The sequence below is a fragment of the Plectropomus leopardus genome, chromosome 12 (assembly GCF_026936395.1).
Source record: "Plectropomus leopardus strain MGB_pleo_1.0 chromosome 12, ASM2693639v1, whole genome shotgun sequence".
NCBI classification, from domain to species: Eukaryota; Metazoa; Chordata; class Actinopteri; order Perciformes; family Serranidae; genus Plectropomus; species Plectropomus leopardus.
In genome coordinates this window covers 23403565-23427916 of record NC_142187.1, presented here as the reverse complement: position 1 = coordinate 23427916, position 24352 = coordinate 23403565, and the positions used below count along the sequence as shown (strand labels likewise).

The 24352-nt window shown below is 39.8% G+C and overlaps 1 protein-coding gene across 2 annotated transcripts; it reads right to left on the bottom strand.

Moving 5' to 3' along the window:
* Positions 1-1796: 1796 nt before the first annotated feature.
* dspa (desmoplakin a) lies at positions 1797-23845 on the bottom strand. Of its 2 annotated transcripts, none has more exons than XM_042498255.2 (24): positions 23478-23845; positions 22028-22112; positions 21692-21810; positions 21223-21367; positions 17756-17881; positions 17519-17578; positions 17248-17415; positions 16415-16519; positions 16042-16137; positions 15832-15957; positions 15011-15163; positions 14723-14877; positions 14283-14409; positions 12954-13140; positions 12636-12853; positions 12291-12466; positions 11681-11819; positions 10844-11037; positions 10538-10700; positions 10067-10150; positions 9840-9947; positions 8932-9030; positions 6101-7915; positions 1797-5588 (listed from the first exon to the last, which is right to left on the bottom strand). In XM_042498255.2, the coding sequence occupies exons 1-24, from the start codon at positions 23711-23713 to the stop codon at positions 2352-2354; spliced, it is 8121 nt and encodes a 2706-aa protein (XP_042354189.2). In that variant the 5' UTR covers positions 23714-23845; the 3' UTR covers positions 1797-2351. The 2 variants fall into 2 exon arrangements, with proteins under 2 accessions (XP_042354189.2, XP_042354190.2); XM_042498256.2 differs by having other exon boundaries at positions 7418-7915; positions 23478-23844.
* Positions 23846-24352: the final 507 nt, after the last annotated feature.

Sequence of the window (24352 nt, the reverse complement as noted above, 5' to 3'; positions counted from 1 at the left end):
TAATAGGATTTACTTGTACTTTTACTTTCAATACTTAAATACATTTAATATAAAATTACTTTTTAGATTTAGACAGTAAGCATCTGATACTTCAAGACTTAAACTCAAGTAATCTTCTTTAATTTCTACCAAAGTCATTTTCTGGTAAAATATCTGTACTTTTATTTAAGTATGGCTCTCAGGTACTTCATCCACCACTGCCCACAGAGACCTAAAAAAAACCATATTGTAAAGTTTAAATTATGAGAAAACTAATCATTTGAAACTTGATCGACATCATTTGTCTGGTACAGCGTTCAGGCAACTTTTAACAAGCATTCAAGTATTTAAACCTTTGAAAAGTGTAAATTGCTTTGATTGCTTTGAACTCGGCATGAAATATCCTGCAAATTGCAAAAAAAATGTAAGGTGATGAAAAATCCTGAATACTGGATTTTAAAAAAATCAAGAGAGAGGGAGAGGATCATTAACTGGGAAAAATATCAAGAAACAATTTATAATTATTATGATTAAATATTAAGAATTAGGTTACGGGAAAAATATGCATTTGTTTTTAATGCTTTTCATTTGTATTATTATTTTCATTTTTATCTCATTTTAGCATTTCAGGTCATTGTTTGTTTTTGTTCTGTTACTCTTTTTCTTTTTTGCTTATTTCAGGTTACATTCTTGCGACCTTTTACTAATTTCTTGCTTATGCTTATGCTTAGTTGATAACTGCTTTCTTTTCATGTTTTTTAAAGAGATCAAGCCGATTTATTCAGGTTTCAAAGGGTTAAACATCTAGTGTATATGTAGACTACAATTGTAGAAGCTGAACGTGTGTTTTTCTGGGATATGCAGGGTTGGCTACAGTCCAGGGAGACTGTGTTGTCACAGCTGACAGAAAAGAAAATCAAATTTGGAATATGGACTTTGTTCTCAATATTATCTTGTTATTGAGAATGTTTTTCATTCATAAATGTAGATACTTTGAGACTAAACCCAGCCTGAACCAGTGGGGGAATTCATTATATCTCTTGAGCAGGTTACTGAAACTTAAAAACAAGAAAGCTCTTTAGCTGTTCCCATTATCCTAAATGTCTTTAAGTTGATTTGTGATTGCCCTGTTTTTTATTTGTATTTATATATATATATATATATATATATATATATATATAATTTAGTGTTCATCAAGGGAATTAATGAATATATAGCCATGTCGTGTCTGATTACATGCAAGTTGAGCATCAAAAACTTAATGTTCTCAATTCTGGTGAATTTTTAATATTTATAATTTTTATAATTTTTATGCACATATTTGTGCCTTTTCTGCATCAATTCATGGTGGAAATGTCTTTAATTTAGTCAAAATAAAAGTCCTGTGATACGTGCATGTATTATTGGGGGACACAAATGCATGTTCTAAATTTTGAGGACTCCCCCTGCTCAGTCACCAGGGGTGTCTGGACACAATCAAATTATCTTTAGGCCACAACGTGGTTATCAAATATCAAACTTGCCCGCTAATGCATTTCTTGTGAAATTCTAAATCAGAATAATTTCAATAACAGTCCTGCTGCCATCAAACTGTAACCAAAGTGTACGATTTTCTTTCCCACTTCTCTGGTCTACTGTGCTTAATGGCAAACAGACTGGCAACAGCAGTTTTATGCATGACAATTAGCGCCATCCATAGGTAACAACGAAGACTGCTGTCTTCTCATGCAGTGAACTTCTTTAGCTTTTAATGTACAATACAGACACCTATGTAACTAGTCAATGAATGCATGGATGAAGAAATGAGTGAATCAAAATCCTTCTGACAACTTTATTTTCAATCATGTGAGAATATCATTTTAGTGGCAAGAAATTTTTTTAGTCGATGGTTACATAGTAAAGTCAGTATTCCAAGCTAAAACCTCAGCATTTGCAATTAACAAAATGTTGTTTTTTCAAAAGGTAAAGCTGCAAAAAACTAAGGATAAAAAATAGCAAAACTAATTCTGACTGCATGTTGAAGCTGAGGCAAACAAGCATACTCTGAAATAACAAATGGTTAAGTTATTTTTTTAAAAGCCATATATTAAAATGAGCTTTGACACATATATTCATTCAAAATTTATGCTTTAGAATACTAGCAGTTATGCTCTGCATTAGGTTTAATATTGAAACACCAAATCACCAAAAACTACAAACAATCAAAACACTTAAAATGAACTCAGAATCAGATACAGATTCAAACCTACCAAAATCTCAAAAGGAGCAGAAAACATTCAGAAAAGCAAACTGTTAAAAAAAACAACAACCTCAAATTGCGTAGGAACTGCCTGTATGTAAAATCTAGCCTAAATTATCTTCTATGCTGTGTATTAAGAGTGAGTGTTGTTGCTGTAGGTGGTACTGGTGGAGGAGAAGCTGTAGGTGTAACTAGAGGAATAATCCACACTGCCTCTCCGAGATCCACTCCTTGAGCCGGCAAGGGACCCAGCCCTGGACCCAGAGCGAGATCCTGGGTTGGAGACATTGTAAGGGCTGCTGATTCCCTTGGTGGATATTGAGGAGGCCTGCAGCATCTTCATACCATTGCTTTCTTCCACCATGCAGCTGTCCATGGCTTGCTTGTAGGAGATCTTGAGTTTCGTCTTAGGACAGGTCAGATTTTTCTGGTGGTTCCGTGTATCCTGAAGCTTCTGGGCCCCTTGACCATCAAGCCAACCTCTGCGGATAGCCTCTTCAATGGTGATGCGGCGTCCACTTCCAGGCTCTATAAGACCTCCTGTCAGGTACTGAAACTCCAAAAATCTCTGGCCAGCTTCATAGGGCAGCCAAGTCTCCTTAACTGCCTCTGCTGCAGACATCTTTCTTTTAGTCTTCACATCCTCAAAACCAACATATGCTTTCTGGGCAGGTTTCAGCTTAGCGCTCATGCTTTCATCAATGATGCTCTGATGGACGGCTTCCTGCAGCGCCAGTCTTTCACCAGTGGCGGGGTTGATAATACCACCTGTGCATGCCTGGGCTTCCAGTAGCCTCTGTGCTGTAATGGTGTCAACGATGCCTCTCCGAAGCCCTTCAGTCAAAGTGATTTTCTCTAAGGTCTCTGTGTCGAATATAGCCGCCACAGGGCTCTGGTCATCGAACATCTCAGGGGGAGAAACAGTGATAGAAATACTGTTGAAGCGTTTACGGACGGTAGGAGAAGATGGTGTGGCCTGGGTGGGACTGCTGCATGTGACCATGTCGTCAACACTGATTGTTGAGATGGCCATCTCTGTGCTGCTGGTTCTGCTGGTAATTTCATCAGCAAACTGGGTCAAGGTAAGCGTTCCAGCACGGTACTGATCCAAAGACTTCTGGTCAATGAATCCACGTTCCAGGCAGTCCTGGATGTCATACTGGGTTCCTGTTTTCCTGTCCACTATCACCAAGCGTGCAGAGCCATCAGATCCTTTGATAGTTATTTCCTCCCATTCGCACTCCTGCTCTGACAAGTCCAGAAAGGTGTCGTAGTCAATTAGCTGCCGGTGATAGGCCTCCCTCACTGACATCTCCAGCCCTGTGTCTGGGTCAACGATCACAACCCGCCTCTTGCGAAGAACATTGGTACGGCTCTCCTGAACCTTCTGGGGCTTCTTCTTGTCTTTGAGTGGCAGGAGTATTAGGCCTGTCTTGGGATCTGTGATGCATCTGTCCTTCAGTTGAAGATATGTCAGGTTCTCCTTGGTGTTAGGGTCAAAGAAGCCTTTTGTGTCATCTCCTTCATAAGTTAGGATCTCATTCATCTCCTCATCAAAATATCCCCTTTTATAGGCAACAGCAACATCGATACGGTGGCTCTCTTTGGGGTCAATAATCCCGCCGCTGGCAATTTGGGCCTCAAGAAGACGGATACCATGACCTTTCTCAATAAGATCTTTCTCAATAGCCTGGAAGAGGGAGATTGTCTTTCCTGTGTGTGGGTCTCTATATCCAGTTACTGCCTTCTCTGCAGACAACAGCTTGCTCTTAAACTCTTTTCCTATCAGAGCTCTCTTTGAGGCCTCCTCTACTGTCAAGAACACATTGTTGACTGGATCAACAATGAAGCCAGAAGCTGCTTGGGCTTCAAGAAGCTCCAGGGTGGTTCCTCTCATGAGCAGACCTTCATTCATTGCCTGATAGAAAGGCATTATTCGGTCATGGGCTTCATCGTAGATCCCTGCAATGCAGGTAGAGCCATAGAGATAGTTCTTTAGCTTTTGCTCAATGTCACTGCTAGTGAGCTTGCCCTCGCTGATCTTCACCAAATCAGTTTCATCCAGAAGTCCAGAGTTGATGAGCTCTGTCAAAGAGACTTCATCACGGAGTCCCTTCACTTTTATCTCCTTTGTCGTGACATTTTCTGGACCTCGGAGCAGAAGCAAACCATTAACAGGTTCTACTGAACACTTCTTTCTAAGGTCGCCATAGGTTATCTTCTCTCCGGTTGCTGGCTCCAGGTAGCAGGTGGGTTTTTTGTCCAAGGCCCTGTAGAGCTCTTCATCAATAAGATTGCGATCCAAGGCCAAATCTTTTGGAAGGAACACACTCAGAACAGGGTCCAAAATGCCTCCAACAGACTCCTGAGCCTGGAGCAAGCGAATGGTTGTGTCTTTGTCTATGCAGCCCTGTTTGCAAGCCTGGCCCACAGACAGCACTTTACCAGTGTATGGATCTTTGAAGCCTGTGCTGGCTGCTTCAGCTGTCACCAGGGTGTCTCTATCTGCTGTGTCTACAATCCCTCTTGAGCAGGCGGTATCCACAGGCATCTTTTCATTAAATGCGGGGTCCACTATGTAGCCTGTTGCAGCTTGAGCTTCCAGGAGCATGAGGGCACTCTCTGGGGTGAGGAGGTTTTTGTTTTTCGCTTCGGTGAACGGCATTTTCCCTTGCGAAGTTGTTGTCATGCCAGCAATGATGCCAGTACCCTTCAGACTAAGCTGGATGTCCACAGCTACCTCATCCACACTCTTTTTTCCCTTTAGGAGCTGGTCTAGCGTGGCTTTACTGATTATACCACAGTCACAAAGCTGGTGGGCTGTGACTTTGCGGCGCACACCGTCAAATACAAGCTTGGAAGGATCAATTGTTGGTATCTTCTCATCCGTCTGGGTCTGCCTGCTCATAGTGCTGGGTCTCTGCTTCAGCCTCTGTATCTCCCTCTCAAGGGCATCTCTCTTAAGAACCAGCTCTGATACCTCCCTTTCAGATATCGACAGACGGCTCTTGTACCTCTCCTCGACACTCTTTAGCTCCCTCATGAGCCTCTCAATCTCAGTCTTCAGGGAGAGTCTGTCTCGTTCAGCCTTATCCCTGTCTGATTCAACCTGCCTAATTTGGCTTTCTCTCAGCTCATACTGGGTCTTCATATAGGTGAAATCCTTGGAGATGGCGTTCTTTTCATCCTGCAGCCGCTGCTTGTTGCGGAGCTCAGTCTCCAGTGTTAGCTTGATGCGTGTGAGCTCCTCTTCTGTGCGTGAGTAGCGAGTCTTGTCCTGCTCCAGCAGTTTAAGCTTGGATAGCAAACTGTCCCTCTCCAGCAGCAGCTCGCTGTACTGGCTTTGGGAGTTTTGCACCATCATGGATGTCTGGGGGGAGATAAGAAAACACATTATTGTGCCTGTAATGAAGTAGCAGTAAGTTATGCACAGAGCACACACATGTAATAAACTAATTACAGTTAATTACACGTGGCTTTCCTTAGCAGCATGTTGTAAGAGCATAGCAACATGTAACTTTTCTTTATCAATATGTATTTAATTAAGTTGTCAGTATGGATTAAGCCAACTGATAATGTGAGTACGTAAAAAGATGTGAGCAGTATATTTAGTACTTTGATTAGTATAGATGATCAGTTTTTACTGTTGTATGAGTTAGAGTCACATGATGTGCATGATGTTTAAAGGGTGAACAACATGCTTGTCTAAGAAAAAGCATTTGTAAGCAGGTGAATTTCATGCAAAACTCCTAAAATAAGACATACAACAGGGCCGATCTGAAACCATGCTCAGCCTCAATGCCCCTTCAGCCAATCATGCAAAAGAAGAAATATAATTAGCAGAATTATGTGGAGATGATCCTTCAACCCATTGAAAAATACCTCAATTGATTGCTTTTGGAATTTGTCTATTTCCATTTTAAGCTTTTCTCTCTCCCTGGTCAGGTCATTGATGAGAGCCTGGAGCTCGGTTGTCCTCTTGGTGCTACTCTGAAGCTGGACATGCAAGGCTGAGATCTGAGTGGCATTTTCTCCGTCAATAGCATCTTTGCTCATCTTCAGCTCATCTCTCTCTTGTCTAACTGCCCTCAGCTCCTCCTCCAATCTCAGTCTCTCCTTCGTCAGGTTCTGTGTCAGAGTCTTAAGCTTTTCAATCTCCGTAGTGAATTCGTTACACTGGCGGCTCTTCTCCTCTATGGTCTTGTACAGGCTCTCGTTACGCTGGTTCAGCTCATGAACTCGAGACTGTTCCTGCTGGAGCTTCAGTTTAAGTGCCCTCAGCTCAGCTGTGACAGCTGCCAACTCTTGCTTGGTGACTTGATGTTCCCTTCGACTCTTGTCCAGAGTGTCCTGGAGGGCGCTGATGTCCTGCTCGTACTTCCTTCCAAGGTTGGTAGTCTCTAGCTGGACAGATTTCATTGTGCTAATTGTGGTGGTGTGCTCTCTGATAGTTTGTGTCATCCTCTCCAACTCTGCCTCCACTCTCTTTCTCCGTGTGAACTCCTCCTGGGTCAACTTCTTTTGCTTCTCCAGCTCAGCTTCCACTCCATCCAGAGAGCACTGAAGCTCCCGGATTCGGGTCTGCAGCCTGACTGAACTCTGCTCAGCTTTGTTTCTCTCACTGGTCTGCTTCTCCAGCTCAACTTGGGTGATGCGGATCTCCTGCTGAGACACTTTAAACTTGTTAATGGACTCTATATAGGAGGCGTTCTTTGCCTTTAGCTCTGTCTCGGCCTGTTTCAGCCGGTTGATTTCTAGCTCCAGAGCTCTCCTCTTCTTTCCCTCCTCCTCCAGGTTAAATGTTAGCATGCTGATCTGCCTGGACTTTTCCTGATTGCTTTTGGTGGCCTCCTTTAGTTTGAGCTCATCTTCTCCCCCCTGCTGCTTGAGCGTTCTCAGTTGAACCTCCAATTCACTGCGGATCCTTGTTTCTTGCACCACTGAGGCCCTCTGCTGGCTGACCTCCTGCTCTGCTCTGCTTTTCTGCTCCTCTGAGTGAGCAATCGTCTGCCTCAGTCTCATCAGCTCCTCCTCCAGATCTCTCTTCTCAGCCATGAGTCTGTCAACTTGCAGTCTCAGTTCTGCTGTGTCTTCCTCTTTCTGTTGTGAGGCTTTCAGGATGGTGGTCTTGGTGACATGGATCTCTTTCTCGTATGTTTGCTTAAGTTGATTAATCTCCTGGGTGCACTGTGTTCTTACCTTTGAGCTATCTGATTCAGCGTTTCGTCGACGTGTGGCTTCCTCTTCCAGCAGCATCTTCATCCTCTCCAGTTCACGTTCCTTGTCCTTCACAGCTTTCTCTAAGTCAATCTTAGCCCAGCTGAGTTCTTCCAGTTCTTTCTGTCTGCGGCGAACAGCCCCCTCATACTCTTCTTGCTGGCTGGTGTAGCGCTCCTCTGCCAACCTTCTCTTCCTTTTTTCTTCATCCAGCTGGAATTTAATGCGGGTCAGCTGGTCGTTTAGCTCTTGAAGCTGGGTTTGTGTGCTGTCCAGGCTCTCCTTTGTAGTGCTAACTTTTATCGCTGTGCATCTCTCCACTTCCTCCAGAGAAATGAGACGATTTTGTGATTCAGTGAACTTCAGCTTGTAGCTGGCCAGATCATCCTCCAGAGACTTGTTTTTCCGACTACGTTCCTTAATTTCCTCCTTCAGACGTCTTAGTTCCTCTTCCAACATTTCAATCTTGGTGTTCCTGATCTGAGGACACAAAAACGAAAGGAGTCTCAGTAACCTGCTTTTGTTTCTACTTTTAATGTATCTTGTGTTTATCATACTTTTATTTTTGACCTACAGAAATGAAGATGTCATGAATCTAATTCCCACATAACTCGGGGACCTCATATGATTTTACATTACACATTATCACATTATCTACCATATATTTGCAAACACAGAGGTCATGAAATAATATTAGTCCTGTGCACATTAACATCTGGGTGATTCAGGGTCATATTCAGGTTATTTGTAATCTCAGCATCTCTTTTCTACCTCTTTCCCAGTAGAGATTTACAGAGGCTGCATTGGTAGCTATAAAATGTAAGATTTGACAGCATTCTGGGGGCAGGAGGTAAATCAAACTCAAATCACAGAATGGAGCCCCATTTGCAGGAAAAAAAGGCAGTTTACACTTTACGTCACCACTAGTGATGCTGTGTGGTGTTTTTGTGTTGTGTAGAGTGGGGTTACAAATGACTTTTGCATCATATGCAGTGAATAATGTCAGTTAATTTGAGCAAAATACAGACTTTGCTCATCCGGTGTGAATGTGCCACAGAAAACAAAGACAATACATTATTATCACAGTACTTAAGTCACGGTAAATATTATTGCAGTTTTGTATGCGTTAAAATATGCTGAGTATTGCGATAAAATACAGTGCAGTACATGGTAATCTATTTCGTTTTTTTAAACTGCAAATTTTGTCTCAAAGGGAAAACTTGTCACCTTACTTCAGTACTCTTTATTATGGCAAAATGTATTTAGTGGACTGAAAAAGCAATTAATTGTATTATTCTGATCAGCTACCACAAGTTTAATTTGGATTGACAATATTCATAATTAACATCATAAAAAAACTGATATTTGGCATCATCAATTTGATATTGCCACAGAAAAATATTGTGATACTATGCTGTATCGATTTCTCCCCATGACTTAATACAAGTTGCATGCAAACAGGGCTTTAAATGGCATAATACAAATCTGATACCAACCTTCAGCTCTTCCATGTTCTTCAGCAGCTCCCCCAGGAACTTGTAGTAGTCACTGGAGCGGGTGAGTAGCTCTATGTAGCGGGACTGGAGATCAGCCGACTGTTTAGTGGATTAAAATAAAGATTAGTGGATGAATACTGATGTCAAATGTAGATGTGTTAATTACATGCCAGATCACAAAATGACAGCTGAAATTAAGGGATTAACCTCTGAATTGGTTGTATTACATTAGCTCATAATAAAAAAGACATAAGTACTGTTTAATTTAAATTTTAAAAACAAAGGATTAACTTCTTGATTGAACGTTGAAATCAGTGAATGTAATAATAAGTGGTGGAGGAAGTATTAAGTTCCTTTACTAAAATAAAAATACTAATACCACACTGTAATTCTGCAATGAGTGAAAGTCCGACATTGAAAATGTAAAAGTAGGTAGGTATAAACAGGACAATGTATTTAAAGTATTAAAAATACTTAATGTGGGAAAAGACACACAAATAATTCACAATTTAAAAAAAATTAAAATGACTTAAATGTTTACCAAAATAGTCGGCAATCATTTTTCTATAAATCTGCTGATTGATTAATTGACTGATCATTTCAGATGTACATATATACTGTCGGGTAATTTAATTTATAACAAAATATTAAATAAAGAGTCATATAGTTTTTTATGCAAAATATCTTTATTTGTTGTAACTAGTAACTAAATCTCCCAGATAAATGTAGAGTAAAAGTATATAAAGTGACATGAAAAGAAAAGACTAGTTAAAGTATAAATAACCCAAATTTGTACTTGAGTAAATTTACTTAGTTGTATTCCACCACTCCTAATAACTAGCATGTGCAATAATAATATCTAACTTAACATAGTTTGGTGTTATTTAATAGAGAGACAGCACTCATACCTCTTGTCTGACCACAGACGCGGGGGACTGCATTATTGTTGTCTTGATGGGAATATTAAGCAGAGTTTCCAGGCCTGAACTGTAGGAAGCCAGCTGCAGCTCATAGTCCTGAACACAATACAGAAGTCATTAATTTTGTTCCATGCTTGCTTGAGCTCATCAGCTTGTTGACGTATAAAAATATTTTTGAATGAAAGACAAACGATTCACATTATTTGGCTACCTACCTTTATAGACGCAGCACAGGTGTCTGCGTTTTTCTGCACATCCTCCACTTTCTCTTTCTTTCCTTTGATTTCAGTGTGAAGAGCCTGTGTGGTCAGGAAAAAAGGGGGCATTAAATTCACTGATTTGATCTGACATTACACTGTGTAGCCTGTGCGTCTTCTAAGTGATTTATTACTTTATCAGACAAGAATTTTAATGATATTATCAAATGCGGTTCCTTAACAAATTGATTTTCTTGGTCTCAAGGGCTAGCAAGTCGAATTTAATAAATCATCTGAGAAACAAGTGACATTTTTGCAACCTTCTACTTATGCAGCTGAATAATGTTTAGCATCAGCACACTTACAGAAATGCTCACAGCTGTCAATATCTCAATTAAAGTGTAATTGGCGAATATTTCCAGTTCCAAATAAAATCCGTTCAGTTCAAATATTATTGCAATATGTTGGTGTAAACAGGTCAAGACATGCCTTCTGCTGGTTGAGGTGGTCCATTAGAGTCTGGATGTCACTGAGCTTCACTGACTGCAGGTTGTCCTGGCGCTTCCTGGCATTGTCTATCCACTGTTCCAGATTTGTGCTGCTCTGCTGATAATGAATCAGCTGTTTCTCCTGCTTCTCCAAGTCCCACACTCTGAGGAGGAAAGCGTGGGAGAGAGAGGAAAAAGGGATAAAAGGATATTTTTAGTGTTTTTACCAGCAATGACGAATGGAGGATGTGGAGAAATATTCCCCTGTGTTGAAGCAATGTGTGTGTACATGTACAAGCTTTCCTACCTGCTGTCAATCTGGGTTTGGATGCGGCGCCAGCGGTCTGACATCTGGCTCACCAGGTCAGAGTATTTGGACAAGTCCACGTCACACTTGTGGAAGGAGTCGGCGATTTGACTGTTCCATTGAATGGCTTTAGCCAGGTCAGACTCCATGGCAGTCAGCAGGTCTCTTTTTTGATCTAGATCGATCTTCATTTGCTTGGAAAGGGAATAAGAAAATAATAAAAATTTCAAATTTCACTGAAAACCACACACATGGGCATAGGTTTTTGTTTCAACATTTTGGGGAGGGGTGGGCATCCTGGTGAATTTTTGCTCCTCAATTAGTTCCTTTTTTACATTTTTTAATGGTATAAATTACTTTAATTTTGTCAGAACAAAAGCCCTATGCTAAGAGAGTTTAGATTGATATATGTTATGTTCATTTATTTTCATTAGTGATGATTGTGGGTTTCTACCTCACCTGCACATGTAAACTGCTTTATTTTCCTTTTTCTCTTTTTTTAAAATATCTAAATATGCAAATAAACTTAAACTTAATCATAACCTATTTAAGTCACCAAGGACTGAAAAGAAAGTGAGATGTGGTTGAAAGCTCAGAAAAAAGGTAATAAATGGACCTTTTATTTATTAATATTTCATCATGCATAATGTTTCCAAGGTCAAGGATAAACTTCTGTTTTAAAGTTTCTTAACTGATTATGCAGTAAATGTAGTACATCACAAAATATAGTGACATTGCAACATAAATTATTTGTCTAGGATTCAGTGAGTGCTACTAATCATTGGCACAACTTGGAGGTAAGAAACGGCAGATCAAACTAAATATAAAATGTCAAACCTTCAGTGTGCTGCGATAGTTTTCCACCTCTCGGAGGTCCAGAGAGGAAGTCTCCTTCTCTGTCAGCCGGGCCTCGTGGACTTTAATGATGTCTTCAGCCTGGAGAAGGCTGTGGAGCAAGGCCTTGAGAGCCGACAGCCTGTCAAACACAAAATTACATTAAATGCACTCGTTCTTGCACATGCTGTCTGATGTGTTATTTAGCCCTGTAATCAGTAAAGCTGTATGTTAACACAAGTTCTGGTCCCGGTACTTATACTGTTGATGACATAATGCAACTGTAATGGGTCATTAATAGTTTAAAAATAATTAATACTTTATAAATAAATGTTAAATACGCAAAACATATGAAAATATGAGTGAGTTAAAAAGGCTAAAAAAACAGTAATTTAAGTCATGATAAAAGATTGTTTACAGAATATTTACAAGATATTAACAGTAAGCATAATTTCACCCCTTTCTAGTCAATAAACCTGTGGACAAACTGGTGACTGTCTCTAGAGTTTTGATGAACAAAAGGTGTTTCACATACTGTCAAGATATATTCAGTATTATCTCAATTATTGTGGTATAAATAAAAAGGTGATTTGATTATACTATAATTACACACCTCTGAAGGTAGACTGGGTAAAGCCCCAGCAGGGTTTCCTTTTTTTGGTTGATGATTTCCAGTTCAGAGCTGAGGAACTTTGCTTGCTTGGAGCCTGAAGGTAACTCTTGCAGCTGCTTTCTGATCATCTCTCTCAGTTGCATGTACTCATTATGGATGGAGTCCAGGTGCAGATTCTGGATATCAGCATTTAATAAGATACATTTAGCATCAATTTCTCACTGTGTTTAAAACAAGAAATAAATGTTTTGGGGATTTTTACAAAGTGCTCCTTAAATTTTACCTACACAAATTTTCAAACAGGTTTTGCAGCAAAAAAAGACCTCACTTTGAAAAGTTACACACCTCCAGTTTCTGGATGTGCTCTGAGCACTCATTCACACTGTTGTCCCCCAGAGCAACGTGTAGATGACTGGTAAGACCGGACTCGGCCAGGTCCAGCCTGCTTCGAAACTCTTGCAGACTATGCAGCAGGGTGAGGCTGAAGGTGGGCGGGATCTCTTTAGGTTTCTTGGTTCCCTGTTCTGGGGGTTCAGGCTTCACCACTTCATCCTCTTTTTTATCTGGTGGAAAATTGGAGAATATTAGCGTAAATTTGTAGTGGAAAAAATGCAGCATTTTTCCTGCCAAATTACAGATAAGAAAAAGTCCATTGATACTCACTGTATTCAGGCAGCTGGATAATCAGCCAATCATAGCGGGTCTGGGCTTTATCAATATCACCCTGGAAAATTTTCTTTTCGTCTTCCCCAAACATCTCAGAACCCTGGCTGGTACGCAAGAACTCCTGGTAGTGAGTCTCCAGTCTTTTGATGACACTGCGGTACTCCTCGGGGCGCATCTTAGACAGCTGCAAGACAATGGAGAGGAGTCAGGTTGAGCAAAAGACACAGAAGGATGGAAATTGAATCAAATTCAGCCTTGTGTGATATTGTCTCAGTGAAACTCAGAATTAGTGAAAGGGGAACACCACATAAATTAAAATTCCAATATGTAATTTCCATGGCCGAGGGAAAGTTCAGTCAGTATTTGTGATCATGAGCTACTTGCTCTTTTAAAGTCAGAAACAAGAAAGGTAAGTCTCACATTTGATGTCATCAAATGTAAAGCCTGGAGCTGCTCCACAGACTATGGTCGTACCTAAAATTCCATACAAACATGCTATTTATTTGGCTAAAACTATACGAGATTTTTTTATGTTAAGTTTGAAACCTTAGGGTGCGTTCATAAATCCAATATGAAGCTCTACACTAAAAGGGGAGTGCTGTTGTTTGGATTTACAAAGCCTTCTGTTCCTAAATAAATGAACAAACACTCTCAGGGTGCGGCGCTCTGGATAACCAAACGGTACATTCCAGCAGAGCTCTGAATTCACAAACTGTCCAGTTTGTGCTAGAATGCACTCCAGCAGTGTGTAAGAAGAGTATGTTTTAATTTTGCTAGGCAAAATTTAATTTAAAAATTATTTTTAAATCAATAAAGGAGGCTCCAGGAAGTGACATGGTCATGACAGCTCAGGGCATCAGAAAAGATAAATACTACTGTTTCTTAGCACAAAAGTATGCGGAATAATAGTAAATGTACTGGGGCTGTAGTGAATAGTATGCGATTTTGGACGCACCAAATGACTGGGAGCCTAAATTTGTGGACCCACAGAATGTTTCTTCTCTTTTTTTAGACCCAAATGAGATTTATTGTATTTTGAAGTTCTCATTCTGAAACAGAAAATGTTCCCATATACTAAGAACATTATCCTGGCTTCTCTCTGTGCTTTCTGCAACATCTTCCCCCAAATTTTTGACTATGGAGCAGCTCCAGACTTTATACCCTATGACATCACAAATTTGAGTTTTAGCACTTCAGTTTTTAGATGTGAGAGAGTTGATCATGTTTGCTAATATTTTTGGACCATCTTAGACCATAGGAATAACATGTATGAATTTTGAAAATGGGTGCTGTTCCCCTTTAAGTCAATTCTTTGTGATGTCTTACCATGCTGACAGTGAGGGAATTGATGTAATTGATGTCTTTGAGGCAGTACTGCCAAGAGATGAGACTCTTGATGTTGATGTAGAGCTGATTCCAGATGCTCATGATGGCTTCATAATACTGCTCATTCCTAGAGAGTAGCACAAGCCATTAATTAATATGTAGACACTACAAGTTAAACAAAACATTTATCAAACAAATATTTTCAGGTTTTTACTTGAACAGAATAATTACTTGCTTCTTTGTTGGTTAAGGATATTATCTCACCTCTTTGGCTTATAAAAACCTTTTAGAATCTATTGTACAATGTCAACAAAATATATAACACCATACAAAAAGGAAGAGTGATTTTCTATCGAGCTCCAGGAAATGTGATGTATCCAATATATTTATTACATTATAAATCCCTTTTTGCAGACCTACATGGACCGAACAGGTCTTACTTGCTGGCAAGGTCGATGCTGTGCGGGTTCGGTGGAGGGATCAGCAGACACACAGAGGGAATCATCATGTCCAGACCTCCAGGTCCCGTCACAAGCCACTTGCTGCGCTGGGAGTTATCCTTCAGGATGCCCTCATTCCCTTTCAAAATCCCTTTCTGACACACAAAACAGAACATACAAATGGATTAAACTCTTAATTAAACCTGCATTATTCAAATACACACTCTGTGCCTGTGTGTGTGTGTATGTGTGTGTGTGTGAGAGAGAGAAAGAAAGCATTTATCCCACCTGGTCTTGCTTGAAATCACATAAGGCCCGCACCATGACAGGGCCGCTGATCTTCTCCTCAGGGTTGCGAGGTTTCAGCCTGACAATGGATTTGGATTTGCTGACCAGACTTTGGACCTGCCTCCTGTTCTCCATGATTCGCTCCTTCTCTATCTGTGAACATGCAAAAATCACATCTGTCTTCTCGGGGTCGAACAATACTGCTTTTTTTCAGGGCTGATACTGATACAGATTATTAGTAGTTAATGAGACTGATGACCAATGTTTATGTCGAAATTTAGAATTTGGAATATCACAAAGTCCAATGCAAAACTTTGTTTAAATGCTTTTGGCAAATGTTTAATCAAAAGTGAGACTTTTAACATCATATACAACAAGTTCCCATCAACTTTTTTTTATAAAGCAGAGTGAAAATTGCTCCCTGAGGTTTTACAAAGTAAAAGTTCCTGCCATGCTGACACTTCCTTTGCACTTTTTAATTAATTAATTTATCAGCGATCTCAGAATAAAACGCAGATAATCAGCCAGGCCAATCATCTGTTGACCCCTACTGTTTTCATCTGTAGTGTTTCCCCTTAACTGACTCACTGATCATTGCAACTATGATTCAAAGTTCAAAACTGTACAACGTGAAAGCAGACATGCAGAGGCGTTCCACTTAGTCTCTGAAAAAGAAACAGAACAACTGGCCAAACCAGCTTACCAGACATACAAATGGTGTCCAAGTACGTCATTCAATGAAACAAATTGTTTAAGCCTGATTTGCATTTCACGCCTGTGGGGAAAACGTTATGTTGAATATTTAACAAGTATAATGATACCTCCAGGTTTTTCAGGAGTTCAGTGAGGTTTTCAATGGGGGTATTCTTGTCACAGGTGAACTTGTTTTTGATCATTTCATGCTCCTTCTTCAGCTTGACGTTGGTCTCATGGGCCTCCTTGAAAAACTGAAGGTGGCAAGAGAGAGTTTTTATCAGTTTTCACATGAAAACATCCAGAATACTCTTTTCACAGCAGGACTGAGCTCTTACTTGGCAGTAGGCAGCATTCTCCTTTAAATGATTATGGATACACTTGGTGATCTGGAGAAGCCAGCTCCACTGGGTCTGTAAGGTGTCCATGTAGGCCTGTGGACGCACACACAGTCATACGTTTTTACTTTACGTTTTCACTCCTTTTCTTGAATGTATAAACCAAGTCATCATGTGGTCACCATTTATTTTATGTAATATTTTGTCCGTAAATATAGCTTTTTTTGTCTGCTTGTTTTTATAATCATTTCCCTATTTTCTTTTACATGTTATAAATAAATAAATAAAATAAAATAAATCAGTACAAAACTACTGAATAGTTTAGTTTTTAGTTTTTTAGGATAGGAAAACACACAAAAAGAAACAAACTCACTTCAATCTTATCTGAGGCGGGGTGGTTGTTGTTCAGGAGTCCATCTGCTTTCACTTTCAGCTTGTTGAGATCCTTCTCCTTCTCCTCCAAGTCTCTCATCAGCCCCTGTCAGGAGAATACAAAGTAAGGGACCCAAAATACTCAACTTAAAGCACATAAAACTGGAAAGGAATACTTCACCCACCAAATGACCATTTGTATATCAATTAAGCACCCTGTATCATGCTGAATTCAAGAAGTTTGTTTTTCTCACATTCCTGAAAATAAAATCCAAAACTGAGAAAATTCTTGATGAATTGGAATCACAGGCAACCTCAGCAGCATATATATAAAAGCATTTGTTTAGAAACTCTCACACAACCTGTGCGGTATAATCCAAGTCTCATTTATCCAGCCGTATGCTCTCTACCTCCCAAACGGGCAGCCCTTCCCAACATGAAAGGGCTTCCTGTCGGGAAGGACTGTCTGACAGCGAGCTGATGCATCGTGTTTGGGAAGTACTGAGCATACCACTGGATAAATGAGGCTTGGAATATACTGCGTGAGTGGTGTGAGAGTCAGTAAACTGATGTTTGACATAGCTGTTGTTCAACATGGTGGCCTATGACTCGGATTCATCAAGAATTTTCTCAGTTTTTGGATTCTTTGGTCACCGTGGAGACATGAGACAACAACAGAGTTACTGTGCGAATTCAATGTAACACAAGATGAGTAACTGATATACAAATGGTCATTTGAAGGGTGAGGTATTCCTTCAAGATAAAAACACACCTATAAACTATAAACAAAAAATCCAAACAGGAAAAAAGAAAACCTCAGCCAGAGATCCTTACCGAGTAGCTCTCTTGTTTTCTGGGGATGTACTGCTCGATGTTTTTGTCTCCCCAGTCGAACATGAGCTCTTCCTCCTCTCTCTCATTCACCCACATGATGGCCCGGGAGATCTCATTGATGATGCTCTGAAGCTCACGCAGCTGATTCACACGGCTGTGGGACATTTTCTGACACAGACACAAGAATTTATGAATATGATAAACAGTAACAATAGTGCTGCTGGTTCTAACAGACTAAAAAACATGTTTTTGTAAAAGAGTTTGGCTCTACCTGCAGGCTTTCCCATTCTTGATCCAGGATGGCCTGGTTGTATTTGTCGCCCCTCATGATCTAAAAAAAAAAGGGATCTTGTTTTTCACTCAGTTTTAACTAAGATCACAAAACTTTGGTACACAAGCTGAACATAAGACCATCTTCATTAACAAACAAGATATCTAAAGAATCCAGAACAAAGCGAACAAGCAATCAAGAAGAGCTTCAAAACAGGGAAACAGGAAGACCATTTACCAGATCATCTTTGGCACGGTCTACTTCATGGCTCCTCTGGAGAGAGCTGTGGTTTCTGCTGTGGGTCATGATTTGCTTTTCAATGGTTTCGGAGTCATCTCCCCATGGAGCGGTCTCGATCATGCGCTGCAAGATGCAGAATCACAGTAAATTATCTTGAAAAATGCAGGAACTGCTACACAGTATTACAGCATCAAAATCAACCTCAGTTAAGGGAAAATAATATATTATTTACAACACTGGAATTTTTAACTTTGATATAATGCGTTGAAAAATATCGATATTCAATACCAGTGTAAAAGGGCATAAAATTACATTTTTCAGATAAAAGACAAATATAATATGGCATCTTTTCCTTTCTTAGTAAGGTCAGTATTGACAACTGGACTGTAGTAAACACGACCAATTAAACTTTTTTTATATGACTGAATGTTCTTCTTGTTTAAAAGCCTCTGATATTGTCACTCATTCATAAGGTAACAAAGTGCAAGTTAAGAACAAAACTGTGCAACTGGAGCAAATAAGATGAATGAAGCCCTGTGGAAGAGTGAAAGGAGGTGGGGCAATGGGGGCCTTGTATGTGCCAGCTTACTAGTAGTGCAGATAGTATCAATACTGAGAAACATGAGTATTTTACCAGTTTCAAATCTTCAGAATCAGTATGTATCATAATAATTCAAGTTCCAGTTTTCCTATAAGGTGTCAGGGGGCTGCAGCCTATCCCAGCTGACACTGGGTGAGAGGCGGGGTACACCTTGGACAGGTCGCCAGACTATCGCAGAGACAGACAACCACACTTACGGGCAATGTAGAGTCACCAAGTCGATAACCAAACCTGCATGTCTCTGGACTGTGGGAGGAAGCCGGACAACCCCACCCCTCTATATGTATCAATAAATCCATATTTTTGACAACATTAGCTGGCATTAATTCTTATTTTTCATTGTCGACAGGCTCGAAAACAAAAGAAAGTATAATCTCTTAGTGCTTTCTAACCTCCGTGCACTCTTACCTACATCCGCTCACTCCTCTGAAGATGTGAATGTTCAAAAAACGCTTAACAATAAATTGTTTCAGTTTTTTTTAAAGATCTCAGTAAATCCCCAAAACACATCAGCACTGCAGTTTTTAGCAAATGCTTCTCAAACAGGGGTAAACAGTGCATTTGTTGGGGACTATTTCCAACGGCGAGTTATTACACATTTGGTACTCCAGTGAGTTTTTACCACAGTGGGACAGTGTTTGTGGAAGTGACTCAACATAAACTAGTGCCCATGTTCATAATAAAGAAGAAAAATGCCCCCCAGTGCAATATTGTGGCTAATCATTTTGTTTTTAAGAGTTTTTGAACAACAACGAATATCTAAGGCAATGGTTGCAAGTATGATCAACTCCTCGTTTTAATCTTCTCATATTTTTAATTTAAATTTTAAGAAAAATATACAGTGAGCCATCCTTGTTTTTGAAGGTGACATAATTCTATTATACTCACTCTTAATTCCCGGACCTCATATCTGTCTTTCCGCTCTTTGTCCTCCAGGTGTCAGCATATAATCATTAAGTGCGTTGTTAAGCTGGAAACTATCCCAAGTATTCCCCCCCTGTTTGCAGCCTTCAGCTTTGATAAGAGCTCTGCCGGCAAACCGACCTCAGCCAGTCCGGGCTCTTTACTTGCCTTTTTTTCTCGCTTTTTTTCAAGGCTTTTGTTCTCTCGCCACTCCCTTTTCCTTCATGAATGCTTGGCTGAAGCTACAAACACAAGCTGGCTGTAAAGAGACTGTGAGCAGCACAGCTTAATGCCCAAAGTAGAAAGGTCAGCAAAGTTATATGTTGGACTGTAGGCACAATGGCTCAAAACACAACCGAAAGTAAGTAAAAATTGAAGCAGCAGATCATTAGGTGATATTGTTTAAAAAAGGGCAAGACCTTAACTACACAGACAGTCACAGAGAAACATGTAAGAACTGTTGACACATCTATTGACACGGGATGATTGATGAAATATAAAGGGCGAGGCTTTAAGTGGTGACAGACGACAGGGTGTGTTTTAGGTTAGGTGGGAGGGTTGGGGAGGTAGAGCGTAAAGGGCGTTTTCCCATAACTGTGTTACAGTTCTGCTGAACTGCCCTGTCCCATAACATCTGACTCAGTGGAGAGTGTCAGATTTCACACTCCTTTACTTCTACATTTCTTTTTTTCTCCCACAGCTTCTTCATCTGCCTTGCTCGAACCCTGGTCTGTCTCTCCCTCTCTGCCTTCCTCTCTCGCCGTCTCTGTCTCAAATAGCACAGCTCTTTCCTCTTCTTTGTTTCAATCCGTCACTACCTCCCCTCGCCTCTTTTCACTCACGGATCAGGTTTTGGCTGTGTGTCCAGATGGTTTCAGTTACAGCAGGTCAGAATAAGTGATAGCGTAAGTGCATCCCCCTCCCCCTCGTCCTGCCTCTGCATAAAAAAATGGTGCACCCTCCTTTGCCCTCCTTTGCCCAGGCGTACAGGCATGCACACACATGCAGGTGCAACTATTCGTGCTGCTCCAACATGATTTTAAAAAAGCTTTTCCGCACTGAGCTTTTTGTAGACAGACTGCATCAGACAAATACACGGATGCTGGTAACAAACTTTTTACTATCAATTAATGATTTTCCAAATTAGTAAAGTAAATTATTGGTAAAAGAAAATCAGGGATCAACACTGTTGTTATTATAACACAGATAATTGAATTACATATATTTAATTATTGTACGCATGCTCCCTACAGTTTAAAGCAAGTTAGGTTTAAAACTACTTAAAGACTTTTTAATGCCAGTTGGAAGGAAACTTAAGACCAATTTTACAACAAACTAAGTTGAAGAAAAATGAAAAAAAAACTGGAACTGACATCAAAAACTTGGAGTTAGGAAGAAATTAGCCAAAATGTTTGCTTCGACATAAAACATGACATTTTTGGTCAAGTGAAAAAGATGATCTACCTCAAATGCTGGAAAAAATGTAAAAACTTTCCACAGTGGAGCATGTGGAAAAAATATGACCACAAATCATTCATTCCTTGGAAAAAGCGAATTCATTTTTCATTTGATTGAATGTCATAAATGTGAGTGTTTTTGGTTCCTCCATACTGAAAAACAGATATTACTGATTATTTTCAGATTTTACTATGCAGCATCAGAAAAAATAAAAATATTGATGATATCCTACTTCCAATGTCTTAGTATTTTTAAGATTTCTGGGGGACTGATTTATGACATTTTAGTACCAATCAAAGCCTTATTTATAAATGAACAAATTGATAACTTTATAGATATGTAACTTATTATAGACTCTTTAAGGATCTGTGGAAACCCTGATTGTATGTGATTCTATACATGTTTATTGTAGGCAAAATAATATTATCGTAGTATCAACCATACTTGTTGTGTGCTTTTCATAATGTTCATCATAAATGTCTGTGACATATGAAGAGCTCACCTTCTGTTGGGCAATCCAGGCCATGGCATCATTAAAGATCCTGCCCCCCTCAAGGGAACCCACGCTGCCTCTGTTCCGTCTTATGGTCATACCACCGACTAACTGCTGTTGGAGAGCAGCGTACATGTGCTGCATCTGTTCTATGCTGTAGAGTTATACAAAAAAGGACACTGTGAATCTTCCAGGGGGCACAGTGAGCACTCGACTTCAAAGAGCTCAGCTGGGCAAATAAAGCTGAACATGAAGAATGTCTGCACATAACTCCTCAGGATTACTTTAGCTTTTTATGGTTTGTTTCAACTACGAAATGAAACTTAGATGATGCTATACAACCTAAAACATGAGCTTATCAACAAGCCTTTAGGCAGAGTGTGGATACACATTCATGAATGAACATATGCAAATGCAAACATGCAAAAACAGCAAACCCTTCACAAAAGCAACAAACACACACTGCAGCTTGTCTTACCTTGCAAAGACGTCACTACCTGCACGCATTTGCTGGAGATCTCTGCCGCAGACCTTCATCTGCTCAATGGTTTCTGCAGCCATGAGCAACTGCTTTTCTGCCTCCAGGGCTGGACCCCCCTGTAAAAACACACAGTGCAGATGATAAACTCTTTGCCATCAACCAAACTCTACTTCATTTTAATGGTGGCGCATAATGTTATCTGTTTGTGCATCATATCTGCAAAAAAAATTTTTGGCAATGGCATCAACATTACAAATCAGTAACTATCTCTAGAGGTGTAAAAAAAACACACGAGATCACAACTGTTCAGTGTAACCTGCGTGCAGCACTTACACTCTGGAGGATAATCTTAGCATTCTGCAGGAAGTCGTGGCACTGGTGTCTCAGGGTCATAGCTCTATGCTGAATTTGCTGTACACTGAACAAGAGAGGAAAAAAACAAAACAATACATTTACAGAGCTCCTAATAAAGCTTTAAACAATTAAAATGTAAAAAAAAAACAATTATAAAAAATTGACTGTGCGTTTTGAGCACTCAGTTCTACATACAGTATATATCGCCAATGTATCTGTGTTCTGAGTAGTTTGGAGAAATTGAGCTTCAAAGCTGTGCATATGGCAATAATGATATGAATCTTTTTGTTACCTGAATAAGAAGTCAAAAAAATGCATATAGCTTAAAAACACATTACACGGTGTAGATAATGTCGCAGAACGAGAATGAATGAACAACTACATTTCAACATAAATATCCCACAGAACCTGATGAAGGTAACGATATGTACAGATAGTTTTATTTGTTTTTAAACTTTTAATAAGCACTGTTAAGCCTGTTAATACAGCTGGTAGGTTACTGAATTGGTACAAATGCTTGTAAATCATCATTGAATTTCATGGGCATAAAAAAATCTGATCTAATGTTCTTAATGAGCAAAGAAAAGTGGTTTGATATCAGCAATAATACTCACAAAAATCACAATCTTGCATTTAATCCAACACAAACTCATGCATTGTTTTTAGAAGTCTGTCTATAGGTTGTGGGACATGGAAATGGGTCACAAAAAGGTCACCACACATAAAAAAAGTTAAACTCTTGACTTTCTCTGTTTTTTTAATGAGCTTTCAAATTCTCCATTCACTTTTGTTTGTTTGTGTTTTCACATTCACCTTTATTCACCGGAAGTGACGATTTAGTGAGACATTTTAAAAAAGCAAATACTTTAAGAGCTCTGGCACAGACATCACTGGTATAACATTAGACACTGACATCATGTTATAAGATAATCGTGGGAGGACAATTCAGGGGCTTGTGTACGAATTTGCTCGTCTGTTCTGTAGAGGCAGGGCAACAGATCAGAAGTGAAAGGATTACTTGGAAAAAGTAGTTGCGAAACAAATTATAAAATGACGTTTTCACCAAAGAACTAGAGAAGTGAGAGAGCAATTGAACCTTGTTTTCGAAAGTACAATTATCTCTACAGCATTCACACACTTCACCTGTCTGTGCCATTCTGTGGTGAGTTCGCCCTTTTGGAACCAGTTTGATGGCATTTTTGTTTGTAATGGTGCCTGCAAATTACGACATAATCCTCTAAAACGTTTCCAAATTGATATATGACTTCCCTTGAATACAGATGGTATAGAATTAAAGAATTTGTAGATTAAGATCAGTACTTTATGAAGGACTTGCGCTTGTTTTTTTTTACATGTACATTCAATGGCTTATTAAATAACGCTGCCATAGGAGTCATTTCAAAGCAACAGGTGATTGCACAGCTCTTACCTCAATCCACCACCTCCGCCCGCACCCATGCTCACTTTTTGTCCACCTCCGCCGTGCATGGAGCTCCTGGAGAAGGTGGTGTAGGTGTATCCGACTTCCCCTCCTTGGGATTCTCCCTGAAAGCCGTTTCCGCCGAGGAAAACGTCGTTTCTAAAACTTGGACTCGACAAATCCTGTCGCGATCCACTTCTATGGCCGATGGTGGCCAGTTTTGAATTTGAGCCGTATAAACTCATGTTTGCTAAATTGTTGTTTTTTTATCTTTGAAGAAATAATTTGTAGTTTTGCTCCGCTGTCCAGACAGCGGACAGAGCGCGCTGTTCCCCTCCCCGTCTCCTGTTGCGCAGATAATGCTCTGCTGTGAATAGACGGAAGCTGACCGCTTTTGGAGAGAAACCACACCTTGCTGTGTTTACGAAACACTCCTGCACCCACTTGCCTGTGTGGGAAGACTATGGGCTGTCATTTAATTCTGCTAAAAAGTTATGTTGCAATCAAAACTTAGACGCATCAGTTGAATCATGATGAAATTCGTATTGTGTTTGACTTGATGACTTTTACTTAATTTCTGTTACGATATGGGGCTGGGGAAAGTGATTTATTTAATGGGTTACTTATGCCACTATTCTTTGTTATTATAGTAAGTATCAAAAGTAATGTCATGGTATTAATTGTAATAAAGTTTTAAAAGCAAAAGTAAGAATATGCTGGTAATAATTTGTCCTTCTCCTTGACCAAAATATGAAACTATCTCAAAGAGACACACAATTACCTCAAAGAAACCCCAACGACTACAAAAAGATACTAAATAACCACAAGAAGACACAGAATGACTTAAATGACAAAATTGTCAATCAAACAACCATAGGCACACA

Excerpts from the sequence above, each read along its gene's own strand:
- dspa (XM_042498255.2), bottom strand. The coding sequence starts at position 23,713 with ATGAGTTTATACGGCTCAAATTCAAAACTGGCCACCATCGGCCATAGA. Across the intron at positions 17,579-17,755 it reads ACCGTGCCAAAGATGATCTG|ATCATGAGGGGCGACAAATA; the intron begins GTAAATGGTCTT and ends TTTTTTTTTTAG. Across the intron at positions 14,878-15,010 it reads GTGATTTCAAGCAAGACCAG|AAAGGGATTTTGAAAGGGAA; the intron begins GTGGGATAAATG and ends TTTGTGTGTCAG.